At 44.6% G+C, this 14,792-nt stretch overlaps 1 protein-coding gene across 1 annotated transcript in view; it reads right to left on the bottom strand.

Moving 5' to 3' along the window:
* The window catches only part of aff3 (AF4/FMR2 family, member 3), a 38,134-nt gene extending 23,758 nt beyond the window's left edge, over positions 1-14,376 (bottom strand). The window contains exons 1-3 of the mRNA XM_055871615.1: positions 13,789-14,376; positions 108-182; position 1 (exon numbers count right to left, since the gene is read on the bottom strand). The exon at position 1 is cut by the window's left edge and continues 53 nt beyond it. Coding sequence (XP_055727590.1) covers position 1; positions 108-182; positions 13,789-13,857 — 145 coding nt within the window. The 5' untranslated portion in view covers positions 13,858-14,376. The remainder of the gene's footprint in view (positions 2-107; positions 183-13,788) is intronic.
* Positions 14,377-14,792: the final 416 nt, after the last annotated feature.

Here is a 14,792-nt window from a genome sequence, read left to right as displayed (position 1 = left end):
CCTAGAGAGAGAGAGAGAGAGAGAGAGAGAGAGATAGATTGATAAAGTTTAAAGACCCCCCCCCCCCCCCCCCCCCCACACACACACACACACACACATAGGCCTACTTTAGGGTTGTAGAGGAAGCACTGGGCCTGGCCACCTCCTGAGGGTTGCTGGGACAGCCAGGAGTGGTTCATGTCCTGGGGGTATGAAGGTTAGAGGTCAGAGGTCACAGAGATTGGATAGACTTTACTAACATTACTGACAAGCATGCACACACACACACACACACACACACACACACACACACACACACACACACACACACACACACACACACACACACACACACACACACACACACACACACACACACACAGTATAAGAATTTGAGTTTTCTGGGGTTGACTCATGGTACAGGCTTAAGTGCCCTATGAGGATATTTTTGCCACTAGAAGGTGAATGGCACTAGAGGGAGTGCTGTGCTATTTATCATGACTCCCTCTGAAACAGTGGCTCAGATGACTCTCTACTTCCCTGCTTACAGTGGTGTAAAGTACTTAACTAAAAATACTTTAAAGTACTACTTTAGTAGTTTTTGGGGTATCTGTACTTTACTATTTATATTGTTGACAACTTTTACTTCACTACCTTCCTAAATAAAATAATGTACTTTTTACTCCATACATTTTTCCTGACACCCAAAAGTACTAGTTACATTTTAAATGCTCAGCAGGACAGGAAAATGGTCTAATTCACGCACTTATCAAGATAACATCCCTGGTCATCACTACTGCATCTGATCTGGAGGATTCACTAAACATAAATGCTTCGTTTGTAAATTGCCTGAATGTTGGAGAGTGCCCTGGCTATCGGTACATTTTTAAAACAAGAAAATTGTGTTGTCTGGTTTGCTCAATATAAGGAATATGAAATTATTTATACTTTTACTTTTGATACTTTTTTATATTTTAGTGATTACATTTACTTTTGTTTTAAGTATATTTAAAAATGTAAAACCAAATACTTTTAGACTTTTACATAAGTAGTATTTTACAGGGTGACTTTTACTTGAGTCATTTTCTATTAAGGTATCTTTACTTTTACTCAAGTATGGCAATTGTCTACTTTTTCCACCACTGCCTGCTTCTAGCCTGGACCACATCACCATGGGCTTCATTGCTGGGACTACCATTGGCTAAGCTAAAGAACATGCAGATCTAACTCTAGCCATTGAAAGACATGAGGGTGAGGGATGGGGATGGGGGTTGTAGGGTGTCTGTGAAAGACATGAGGGTGAGGGATGGGGATGGGGGTTGTAGGGTGTCTGTGAAAGACATGAGGGTGAGGGATGGGGATGGGGGTTGTAGGGTGTCTGTAAAAGACATGAGGGTGAGGGATGGGGATGGGGGCTGTAGGGTGTCTGTGAAAGACATGAGGGTGAGGGATGGGGATGGGGGTTGTAGGGTGTCTGTAAAAGACATGAGGGTGAGGGATGGGGATGGGGGTTGTAGGGTGTCTGTGAAAGTCATGAGGGTGATGGATGGGGATGGGGGTTGTAGGGTGTCTGTGAAAGACATGAGGGTGAGGGGTGGGGATGGGGTTGTACGGTGTCTGTGAAAGATGTAGGTTGTGATAAATTGTCCATGATCTGTGTGTATGTCTATGTGTGTATGTCTATGTGTGTATGTCTATGTGTGTGTGTTTGTGTGTGTCGGTGTGAATTCAGAGGTGTCATGATACAGCGTACACACAGTGTGAAACAGGTTTCTGCTCTATTGTGGCTGTGATGTGTTTTGAGTGACAACCTGTCTTTTGTTCCTACAACTTTGTGTATATTGTACATCAACTTCTGTGTATTTTGTGCATATTTGTAGCTGTCTTTGTGATTTCTCTTTTGTTAGTGTCTTTGTGTGTGTGTGTGTGTGTGTGGAAGCAATATGAAAGGTCAGGATGTATGAAATGTGACAGCTGAAGGATTTCTCTCTCCTGGTCACTCTTGAAAACACACACACACACACACACACACACACACACACACACACACACACACACACACACACACACACACACACACACACACACACACACACACACACACACCACACACACACACACACACACACACACACACACACACACACACACACACACACACACACACACACACACACACACACACACTGATAGTGATATATGAAGAGGGCCTACAAGTGTGAATGCCCATATATTGTTTGTATGTGTGTGTGTGTGTGTGTGTGTGTGTGTGTGTGTGTGTGTGTGTGTGTGTGTGTGTGTGTGTGTGTGTGTGTGTGTGTGTGTGTGTGTGTGTGTGTGTGTGTGTGTGTGTGTGTGTGTGTGTGTGTGTGTGTGTGTGTGTGTGTGCAAGTGCGTGCGTACTTGCTTGCATGTGTGTTTGCAAGTGATGTCCCTGAAGCATTGGTCTATCAGAGGGAGGACAGAGGTTTTGATAATCCAGGTGATAATCGTCAGGGAGATTATGAGACAGTGCTCAGTGAACTATCCTATCTGCTATCTGTTATCTGCTCTATCTGAGTACAGGATCCCAGCTCTGAATAGGAAGCCAGCCAGAGAGAGCGAAAGAGAGATCTCTGCACCAATCCTCATCGCATACAAATGATTAGATTGACTGACAAAGACAAGTCACAGCCATGTTAGAAGAAGAAGAATACAGTTGTTTAGTATGGATTATTAACATGTCAGAGAAAGGGATGTGTGTGTGTGTGTGTGTGTGTGTGTGTGTGTGTGTGTGTGTGTGTGTGTGTGTGTGTGTGTGTGTGTGTGAGTGTGTGCGTGCGTGCGTGCGTGCGTGCGTGCGTGCGAGTTTGTCTAGTCCATGCCGACTTTGCATCGCCATTGAACAGGAAGCAGGCTCTGGAAAAGGTCAGGCCTTATCTGTTCTGATGGCTGTGTGCGTGTGTGTGTGTACGTGTGTCAGTGGAGGCTCCTCAGAGGAGGAAGGGGAGGACCATCCTACTTAGTGAATAAAAAAAAAATACAAATAGTGAAACATTCAAAAAGTTATTATTTTTAGATACAACAATAACTAAATATATTCACATCACCAAATAATTGATTTAAACAAACTGTTTTGCAATGAAGGTCTACAGTAGCCTCAGCAGCACTCTGTAGGGTAGCACCATGGCGTAGCCAGAGGACAGCTAGATTCTGGGCCTCCTCTGAGTACATTGACTTCAACACAAAGCCTAGGAGGCTCTTGGTTCTCACCCCCTTCCATAGACTTACACAGTAATTATGACAACTTCTGGAGGACGTCCTCCAACCAATCAGAGCTCTTACAACATGAACTGACATGTTGTCCACCCAATCAAAGGATTAGAGAATTAATCTTGTACTGCTAGCTAGCACTGCAGTGCATAAAATGTTGTGAGTAGAGTACTCAAAGAAAGTGAAAGAGAATAGTTGAACAGTTTTGAACAAATTTCTTAAAAAATTAAATGGAAGCAAACGGAACAAAAAATGGACAAACCTACCTGAAATTGCCCAATAGAAACTCTCGTTTTTTTTGCAAAATGGAACGTTTGGACCAATGATTGCACACTAGATCACCTAGATGCAGGCAAGAGTGTGCAAGGTGGTTCTGAATGTTTCAATGTCTGTCACCTTGATTACTCCAATTTGTCTTGTGACCTGTGCACCTATGTTAAAAACTTTCATTCATAGGCTAGATTGTAGCAACCTCATGATGGGTAGAGGGAAAATGTTTGTATCATGTAGTAGCCTAAACCTATCGATGTTAGATTGAACTGGGTGAATGGAATATGGATGACAGTCATCCAATATGCTGTAATAGAAATAAGGCCATGCTCATAAACAAATTACAAAATTCCTCCCTAATCTTAAACGTCACCGACTGCCACTGGTGTGTGTGTGAATGTGTGTGTGTGTGAATGTGTGTGTGTGAATGTGTGTGTGTGAATGTGTGTGTGTGAATGTGTGTGTGTGAATGTGTGTGTGTGAATGTGTGTGTGTGAATGTGTGTGTGTGAATGTGTGTGTGTGAGACAGAGAGAGAGACTTCACCACGGATTCACCCTACACACCCTAATTGACAAACAAACAAAGCAAAACAAAGGCAAAGTCTTCTCATGTTTTGTTGACTTCAAAAAAGCTTTTGACTCAATTTGGCATGAGGGTCTGCTATAGAAATTGATAGAAAGTGGTGTTGGGGGAAAAACATACGACATTATAAAATCCATGTACACAAATTCCATTTTGACAATGTTGCCCTAGAGCACACAAAAAACTATACTTACCTCAGCCTAAACATCAGCGCCACAAGTAACTTCCACAACGCTGTGAACAATCTGAGAGAGAAGGCAAGAAGGGCCTTCTATGCCATCAAAAGGAACATAAAATTTGACATATCAATTAGGATTTGGCAAAAAATACTTGAATCAGTTATAGAACCCATTGCCCTTTATGGTTGTGAGGTCTGGGGTCCGCTCACCAACCAAGAATTCACAAAATTGGACAAACACCAAATTGAGACTCTGCATGCAGAATTATGCAAAAATATCCTCAGTGTACAATGTAAAACACCTAATAATGCATGCACAACAGAATTAGGCCGATACCCGCTAATTATCAAAATCCAGAAAATAGACGTTAAATTCTAAAAGGAAGCGATTCCCAGACCTTCCATAACAAAGCCATCACCTACAGAGCATGCTGATCCTGGGGCTCGATTCACAAACACAAACAGACGCCACAGAGCCCCAGGACAGCAACACAATTAGACAAAACCACACTGCCCACAAAATGAGGTGGAAACTGAGCTGCACTTCCTAACCTCCTGCCAAATATATGACCATATTAGAGACACATATTTCCCTCAGATTACACAGACCCACAAAGAACTTGAAAACAAATCCAATTTTGATAAACTCCCATATCTACTGGGTGAAATACCACAGTGTGCCATCACTCCAGGAAGATTTGTGACCTGTTGCCACAAGAAAAGGTCAACCAGTGAAGAACAAACACCATCGTAAATGCAACCTATATTTGTTTATTTATTTTCCCTTTGCACTTTAACTATTTGCAAATCAGACTGTATACAACACTGTATATAGACATAATATGACACTAGAAATGTCTTTATTCTGTAATGTTACTGTTAATTTTTTCTTGTTTATTTCACTTTTGTTTATTATCTATTTCACTTGCTTTGGCAATGTAAACATATGTTTCCAATGCCAATAAAGTCCTTAAATTGAAATTGAATTGAGAGAGAGTTGAAACAGATGGACGTGTGTGATAGAACAGTAGAGTCTGTCAGAGCTCAGTCTTGAACGGAGTAAGGAGTCTGCTCTGAGAAGCATGTCTCCTTTCATTCAATTCAGTCTAACACACACACACACACACACACACACACACACACACACACACACACACACACACACACACACACACACACACACACACACACACACACACACACACACACACACACACACACACACACACACACACACACGTAATGCAGTAGACACATCTAGTACCTGTTGTCACTTCTCTCACTCTTTTCCTCTCCCCTCTCTTCTTCATAAACACAGCCCTTTCCCCATAACCCAGAAGGCAAGTAATTCCCTCTCTCTACTCCTCCTTTCACTTCATTATCTCTCCTCTCCTCCCTCTCAGTAACCAAGGACACGGATTCATCCTTTACTCCCCTCCTCTCACAACAACAAGCCTTCCCAGGTGAGCAGTGTGCCGCTATCTCTCCACTCCCTATCCCCCTCTTTCTCTGCTCCCTCTCCTCCTCCCTCTCTTCTGTTCTTTCTCCTCTCTCCTTCCTCTTTCTCTGCTCTCTCTCCTCCTCCCTCTTTTCTGTTCTTTCTCCTCTCTCCTTCCTCTTTCTCTGCTCCCTCTCCTCCTCCCTCTCTTCTGTTCTTTCTCCTCTCTCCTTCCTCTTTCTCTGCTCTCTCTCCTCCTCCCTCTTTTCTGTTCTTTCTCCTCTCTCCTTCCTCTTTCTCTGCTCCCTCTCCTCCTCCCTCTCTTCCTCCCTCTTCTTCTGTTCTTTCTCCTCTCTCCTTCCTCTTTCTCTGCTCCCTCTCTTCCTCCCTCTTCTTCTGTTCTTTCTCCTCTCTCCTTCCTCTCTGTCTACTCTCCATCCCTTCTCTTCATTTCTCTCTCCTGTGCTAGTCTTTTGGCTAGGGAAGGTAGACCGTGAACAGCACACTGGAACAGTATTTCAGTTGGCCGGATACAGTCAGACATGCTCTGTTCAGCTTCAGCTACCAACAGCAACAGAGATTCCCCCAAAGGCCTGTTACTAGTAGCCTCAGGGCAACCACCACTAAGAGGACAGGAGAAAGTGTAACGTGTACCAACACACACATTTGTTCCAGCCCAGCACTACACACCTGATACAGCTAGTGCAGAGCAGTGTAGATCAGTGCAGCAGTTATGGTCCTGTAGGCCAGGTGGGAGTATAAAGTCAACCATCTCTTACCCTAGAATATCCTTGACACAGCTGCTACACTCACTTCCTATGACCTGAGTGAGGAAAGAAAAATAGTTTGAGAAAAGTCATAGAGACAACATCCACACAGTAAAATAAAACAGGTGTTGTGGAGGTCTATACAGTTGGGGTCTTTCAGTAACCAATGAGAATGTCTTGACAGATATAGGTTGCGAAACCCAACCAGGGCTTGTGAGCCTACATCAAAAAGATTCTTCACTGAGACTTGCTTGTCTGTTTGTTGTGTTCGGCCAGACTAAAGTATGCTAATCTGCAGTGTTCCATGGTGTGTGTCTGTGGGCATTGAGCCATCATTACTGTAGCCTTCTGCTGATCCTCTGTGGGCATTGAGCCATCATTACTGTAGCCTTCTGCTGATCCTCTGTGGGCATTGAGCCATCATTACTGTAGCCTTCTGCTGATCCTCTGTGGGCATTGAGCCATCATTACTGTAGCCTTCTGCTGATCCTCTGTGGGCATTGAACCATCATTACTGTAGCCTTCTGCTGATCCTAGTGTGAACCCATTTGTTCCCACATTTCTTTCAGATATGCCCACTATGTACACCTTATACAATTAGAAACCCCTATAAGCCATATTGCTTTTAAAACAGTATGTTTTATTTTCTGTCACAATTGTGACCGATAGGAACATACAGTGCTGTGCCTATAATAAAATTAACAGATACAGTATTTACCACTATTCCCAAGCTTCAATATCTATATACCTTATCCCATTTACCCACAATTCTAACACAATGACCCACACACCCCAGCCCCAATATCTATACACCTCAGCCCACTTACCCACTTACCCACACACCTAAACACAATGACCCACACACCCCAGCCCCAATATCTATACACCTCAGCCCACTTACCCACACACCTAAACACAATGACCCACACACCCCAGCCCCAATATCTATACACCTCAGCCCACTTACCCACACACCTAAACACAATGACCCACACACCCCAGCCCCAATATCTATATACCTCAGCCCACTTACCCACTTACTCACAAACCTAAACCCAATTACCCCCATGCCCTAACCCTAACACCCACATGCCAATATCCTAATATTAATGTAACCAAGTCCTGATACACCCATATCCTAGCCTTATGTATTACCCATTGACTCGTTCCTTTGCCTAAACACCTCAGCCCTGTTACCCACTTTGCCAAGACCTGTATTCCACCAAGTCATCAACATGTACCTATATCCAGCTATCCACTGCACACTCCAACCCTGTTTATTGCATATCTTAGTCCTGTGACCTCTGACCTCAATACTCTAACAATTTCATAGATAAACTCATAGTACAGTGGTATATTACATTTTCCCCAGTCTCATTCACTGTTTTTCTACCACAAACTTGTCATCACAAAGGATTTGAAAGGGCAATAGATGTCTGTTCAAAGCCATGAACATTGGCATGCTGACTGCAGGAATGTCCACCAGAGCTGTTGCCAGAGAATTGAATGTTCATTTCTCTACCATAAGCTGCCTCCAACCGTTTTAGAGTATTTGAGAGTATGTCTAACCGGCCTCACAACCGCAGACCACGTGTAACCACGCCAGCCCAGAACCTCCACATCCGGCTTCTTCGCCTGCAGGATCGTCTGAGACCAGCCACCCGGACAGCTGATGAAACTGTAGGTTTACACAACCAAAGAATTTCTGCTCAGTGTCAGAAACCGTCTCAGGGAAGCTTATCGGCGTGCTCGTCATCCTCACCAGGGACTTGACCAGACTGCAGTTCGGCGTCGTAACCAACTTCAGTGAGCAAATGCTAATTTTCGATGGCCGCTGGCAAGCTGAAGAAGTGTGCTCTTCAAGGATGAATTACGGTTTCAACTATACTGGGCAGATGGCTGATGTCAACATTGTGAACAGAGTGCCACATGGTGGTGGGGTTATGGTATGGGCAGGTATAAGCTACGGACAACAAATACAATTGCATTTTATCGATTGCAATTTCAATTCACAGAGATACCGTGACCGTGACCTGAGGCCCATTGTCGTGCCATTCATCCGCCTCCATCAACTCACATTTCAGCAACTTCGCACAGCTATTGAAGAGAAGTGGGACAACATTCCACAGGCCACAATCAACAGCCTGATGAACTCTATGTGAAGGAGATGCATGAGGCGTTGCATGAGGCGTTGCATGAGGCGTTGCATGAGGCGTTGCATGAGGCGTTGCATGAGGCGTTGCATGAGGCGTTGCATGAGGCGTTGCATGAGGCGATGCATGAGGCGTTGCATGAGGCGTTGCATGAGGCGATGCATGAGGCGTTGCATGAGGCGTTGCATGAGGCGTTGCATGAGGCGTTGCATGAGGCGTTGCATGAGGCGTTGCATGAGGCGATGCATGAGGCGTTGCATGAGGCGATGCATGAGGCGTTGCATGAGGCGTTGCATGAGGCGTTGCATGAGGCGTTGCATGAGGCGTTGCATGAGGCGATGCATGAGGCGTTGCATGAGGCGTTGCATGAGGCGTTGCATGAGGCGTTGCATGAGGCGTTGCATGAGGCGTTGCATGAGGCGATGCATGAGGCGTTGCATGAGGCGATGCATGAGGCGTTGCATGAGGCGTTGCATGAGGCGTTGCATGAGGCGTTGCATGAGGCGTTGCATGAGGCGATGCATGAGGCGTTGCATGAGGCGTTGCATGAGGCGTTGCATGAGGCGTTGCATGAGGCGTTGCATGAGGCGTTGCATGAGGCGTTGCATGAGGAGTTGCATGAGGCGTTGCATGAGGCGTTGCATGAGGCGTTGCATGAGGCGTTGCATGAGGCGTTGCATGAGGAGTTGCATGAGGCGTTGCATGAGGCGTTGCATGAGGCGTTGCATGAGGCGTTGCATGAGGCGTTGCATGAGGCGATGCATGAGGCGTTGCATGAGGCGTTGCATGAGGCGTTGCATGAAGCGTTGCATGAGGCGTTGCATGAGGCGTTGCATGAGGAGATGCATGAGGCGTTGCATGAGGCGTTGCATGAGGCGTTGCATGAGGCGTTGCATGAGGCGTTGCATGAGGCGTTGCATGAGGCAAATGGTAGTCACAGTAGATATTGACTTCCCCTGTCTTTTTTTTAAAGGTATCTGTGACAAACAGATGCATATCTGTATTCCCAGCATTGTGAAATCCATAGATAAGGCTTAATGAATGTATTTCAATTGACTAATTTCCTTATATGAACAGTAACTCAGTAAAATATTAACAATTGTTGCATCTTGTGTTTATATTTTTGGTCTGTGTATTTAGCAAAACTCACATAAACCAGTTTTACCCTTGTGCAAGAGAAACTGAACAAAACTATTGAAGTTAAATATTTATTATGTTATTACCAGTGGCGGTGGGAGGTGTTTAAGATGAGGGAGGACGATACATTTGTTTATGAGCATGGCCTTATTTCTATTACAGCATATTGGATGACTGTCATTCATATTCCATTCACTCAGTTCATTGTAACATCCAGTGGCGGATTTAGGCATCTTGCCGGGGGTGGCATGCGGCGCCCGCACAAAAATATATATATATTCCGAATGGTGACATTTGCACGATCGGTTTTCTATCACTCATTTGCACGTCACGTCAATAATATCATATGGGACTGTGGGTCAATTAACCTTGTCGGAGTGGGCGCCCTGAATCTAGTTTGTGAGGTCTCCCACTCAGAAGTGCGAGATGGGAAGGGGGCGGGGGTAGGTTGACCTCAGGTCTCCCCACTGGAAGTCCGAGGTAGGGGGTGCGGGGGAATCTATCAAATAGCGCATCTTTAACTTTGTACAGTACTGATGCAATTAGTAATGCAATTAGTTGTGTAATTTAGTTTGTGTGTTTCTTGTTTGAAGTGCAATAGTGTAATAATCAGGTTCTCTTTATACTGTAAGTGTGTTATTCTATTTGTGTATTTGTGTGGTACAGGATTTGTGCAATTTAGTTTTATTTGTGTGTTTTTGTTAGCAATAGGGTAATAGTGTATTATATACTACAATTTATACAATACAATTTGTTTCTATTTGTCTTTGTTACTTCTTTTTGATATGTATGAGTCTTGTTTTTGTATATATTTTTATATTTATATAGTTTTAAATGTTATGATTATTTATTTGTGTTGTTCCAAATGTCTGAATAAAAATGACAGTTATTGCAGAATGGTGCAGCGGGGTTCGCCCAGGGAACCATACAAGCCTGAACCGCCACTGGTAACATCGATAGATTTAGGCTACTACATGATACTAAAATTTTCCCTATACCCATCAGGTTGCTACAACCTAGCCAATGAATGAAGGTTTACAACATAGGTGCACACAGGTCACTTTCATAGCAGCCACATACATACAGCATGATTCCTTTAATCGTTTTAGAATTCCTTCTCGCGACTACGCGCTCTCCTCCTCGCACCTTTTCCCTTTGCTTGTGGACTTCAGTGCACAACACATCAGCTGTCTGTGACCAGGCGGGGAAAAAACGCTACAACCCGCTACAACAGTGTACAGCAAACAGTTTAGCAGTTACACCGGTGGGCCCTGGTGGCAATACATTTGTAAAACCAAAAGCTTACCTTGACTTGGAAGAGTCCCAGTGTTGGATAGCAATAGCCAGCTAGCTAACATAGCATCCCTCTCTGTTTGAGTCAGGTGTTTGAGTAGGCTAAACTAGCTAGCTGCATTTGCTAGCTAAGTAAGTGAAAGTGAAACGTGAAAAAAATACAAAATATAGCTAGCTCTCTCTCTCTCTCTTGCTTCTCCATAATTTGTTCAAAACTGTTCAACTATTGTCTTTCTCTCTTTGAGTGTAATACTCATCACATGTTATGCACTGCAGTGCTAGCTAGCTGTAGCGGATGCTTTCAGTACTAGATCCATTCTCTGATCGTTTGATTGGGTGGCCAACATGTTAGTTCATGCTACAAGACCTCTGATAGGTTGGAGGACGTCCTCCGGAAGTGGTCATAATTACTGTGTAAGTCTATGGAAGGGGGTGAGAAACATGAGCCTCCTAGGTTTTGTATTGAAGTAAAAGTACCCAGAGGGCCTACGCATCGCAAATTCCCTGTGAAATAACTAAATTAAACTTCCAACCGGATGGATCAGATTTATACATTCGATTAAACATCTGGCTCCTGTGCTTATAATATGGCTACACTTTCAGCATTGTGTGTGCACGTCCACACACACACACACACGCACACACACCTGTGAGCTATATATGCCTGCCCCTACCATTTCCTGTTCCAGATGTTGCATAAAGTCTCAAAGAGAAAGTGTGAGAGAGAGAGAGAGAGAGTAAATGAGAGAGAGAAATAGTAAATGAGAGAGAGAGATAGAGAGAGAAAAATAGTAAATGAGAGAGAGAGGGAGAGAAAGAGTACATGAGAGAGAGAGAGAGAGAGAGAAAGAGTAAATGAGAGAGAAATAGTAAATGAGAGAGAGAGATAGAGAGAGAGAAAAATAGTAAATGAGAGAGAGAGAGAAAGAGTAAATGAGAGAGAGAGAGAGAGAGAGAGAGAGAGAGAGAGAGAGAGAGAGAGAGAGAGAGAGAGAGAGAGAGAGAGAGAGAGAGAGAGAGAGAGAGCGGGAGAGAGAGAGAGAGAGAGAGCGGGAGAGAGAGAGAGAGAGATGATTCAGTGGATCTAAAACAGGCATCAGGAGTCAGGACTGCACGTATGAAATGGACACACACACGGTTGAGGGGAGGTTGATGTTGGTTGGTGAATCATATCTAAACAATCACAGCTGTTGATGGGAGGGATGCTCATATTCTCCCACTCTCCCCCTTTTCTCTCTCCCCCATCCTACCTTCCTCTGTTCTTCTCTTTCTCTCTCTCCCCCATCCTACCTTCCTCTGTCCTTCTCTTTCTCTCTCTCCCCCATCCTACCTTCCTCTGTCCTTCTCTTTCTCTCTCTCCCCCATCCTACCTTCCTCTGTCCTTCTCTTTCTCTCTCTCCCCCATCCTACCTTCCTCTGTCCTTCTCTTTCTCTCTCTCCCCATCCTACCTTCCTCTGTCCTTCTCTTTCTCTCTCTCCCCCATCCTACCTTCCTCTGTCCTTCTCTCTATCTCTAGTCCCCATTTTACTGTCCCTCTTTCTACTCATTATCTTTCTTGCTGAAATACTGGTGGTTGTTGTTACTGCATATCCTTGGATATCCTGCAATAATTGGCTGTTGAGAATGTTCTTCTTTCCCCTCTGCTCTGTGCCCGCGTGTGTGTGTGTATGTGTGTGTGTGTGTGTGTGTGTGTGTGTGTGTGTGTGTGTGTGTGTGTGTGTGTGTGTGTGTGTGTGTGTGTGTGTGTGTGTGTGTGTGTGTGTGTGTGTGTGTGTGTGTGCATGAGTCACTCCACTGTCTGACTGTGTGATCAAGCACTGGCATGGAGGTGTATGTGTGTGTGTGTGTGTGTGTGTGTGTGTGTGTGTGTGTGTGTGTGTGTGTGTGTGTGTGTGTGTGTGTGTGTGTGTGTGTGTGTGTGTGTGTGTGTGTGTGTGAGAAAGAGAGAGAGAGAGAGAGAGAGAGAGAGAGAGAGAGAGAGTGTGGAGGTGAACCTCTGTCATTGAACACAGTGCTGAAAGTGTAGCTGTAGAATGTGTGTATAATATGCATAATGCATTTCACACATCTATTAACACATCAGCAGGGTACAGTAATGGTGACGCAATCCCCAAGACACACACCTGCGGTGTCTCCTGCGGCCCAAACCAACCTCAACCCATCATAACACCTTCAAACAAACAGCATACAGACCAACTATTCTACAACCATCTGTTGCCTATACAGCGTCCATAGACCGATGTGATCTCTCATGATGAACTTGTAGTACAGTTGGATTTAAATGTCTTCATAGTTCTCTTACCGTTTCTATATTTAGAACAGTGTATGCTTCAATCTAAAGTGAAAACGAAAGGTTGCGGGTTGGCCTGTCAAACGACGGAAATGGGTTTAACTGTCTCTGACCTCAAGACTTCTCAACTTCCTTTACATCTCATCGTGACTATTCAAACCATAGACTGTACAAATCACTATAACATTTCAAACCATGTGAATTGTTGTTTTGTATTTGCAATAAATCCTTAACTAGCTTTGTTGCATTATTCTATATAATACATTTTGGTTTCACTTTACAGTAAATTGAAATGAGAGCGGAAATACAATAGCCTACAAAAATGTTTTTACAAAAGAGTATTCTACATTTCAAGTAAAACAAAGAAAGCAAAAAACTAAAACAAATTATATTTCTTGACAATCACATGAACTTGATTGAATAGATAGCCATGTATCTCTTCTCACCTGGAAAGCACATCGAAGCAATAAACAGACGTCGGAAAGTTTTCCCTTGTCGCGGAGGACTGTAGGCATGTTTGGTCACTGGTCCTCTCCTCGGTCCATCTCACAGAAGACGCACCGTGCGAGCACAAATCGGTACAAATGCCAAACATCCCGTTCTACCGCCAGAGAGCGAGCAGCGTCACCAGCTCAAATGGAGAGTCACGGAGTCGTTGTCGTCTTGGGAGCGAGCGTGCGTGCGGGGGGATTCGCATGACAGAGCCGACGTGACGCATCCGTTATAGGTTCAGGCACGAAGTTCAAACATCCGCGGGGAGCGTCGCTACCTAGACACTACACACACTCACATCAATGACCCACACGCACACACGGAAACAATGTGGCACATACTCCTTCCAGTGCGTATCTGAATGGAAGCACAGTGCAGCGCACAATCTCACCATGCACCCAGTGTACAATCTCTGAAAAGTGAAGGGGGTCACTTGCTGTTAAATTATTATTGTTTCACCCTCTCCGCATCCTGCCAGTGAATGCCTGTGCGATCTATCATTACCGCTAATGCACTCTGCTGGGGTCTGGACTGGGACGCAGCGGGTCTGTGTTGTGTAGAGTTGGTGTTGTCCTAATGAAATATGACTCATGTTCCTGCCCCAGATGCCGCGGGCGGAGAGAGAGAGAGACAGACAGAGAGACAGAGAGAGAGAGAGAGAGAGAGAGAGAGAGAGAGAGAGAGAGAGAGAGAGAGAGAGAGAGAGAGAGAGAGAGAGCGAGAGAGAGAGACAGAGAGAGAGAGAGAGAGAGACAGAGACAGAGAGAGAGACAGAGAGAGCGAGAGTAGGAGAGAGAGAGAGAGAGAGAGAGAGAGAGAGAGAGAGAGAGAGAGAGAGAGAGAGAGAGAGAGAGAGAGAGAGAGAGAGTAGGAGAGAGAGAGAGAGAGAGTAGGAGAGAGATAGAGAGATATAGAGAGAGAGTAGGAGAGTTTGAGAGAGAGAGTAGGAGAGTTTGAG

The sequence above is a fragment of the Salvelinus fontinalis genome, chromosome 19 (genome assembly GCF_029448725.1).
Source record: "Salvelinus fontinalis isolate EN_2023a chromosome 19, ASM2944872v1, whole genome shotgun sequence".
NCBI classification, from domain to species: Eukaryota; Metazoa; Chordata; class Actinopteri; order Salmoniformes; family Salmonidae; genus Salvelinus; species Salvelinus fontinalis.
The sequence above is the reverse complement of the archived record's forward strand: the minus strand, read 5'-3'. Positions and strand labels throughout refer to the sequence as shown.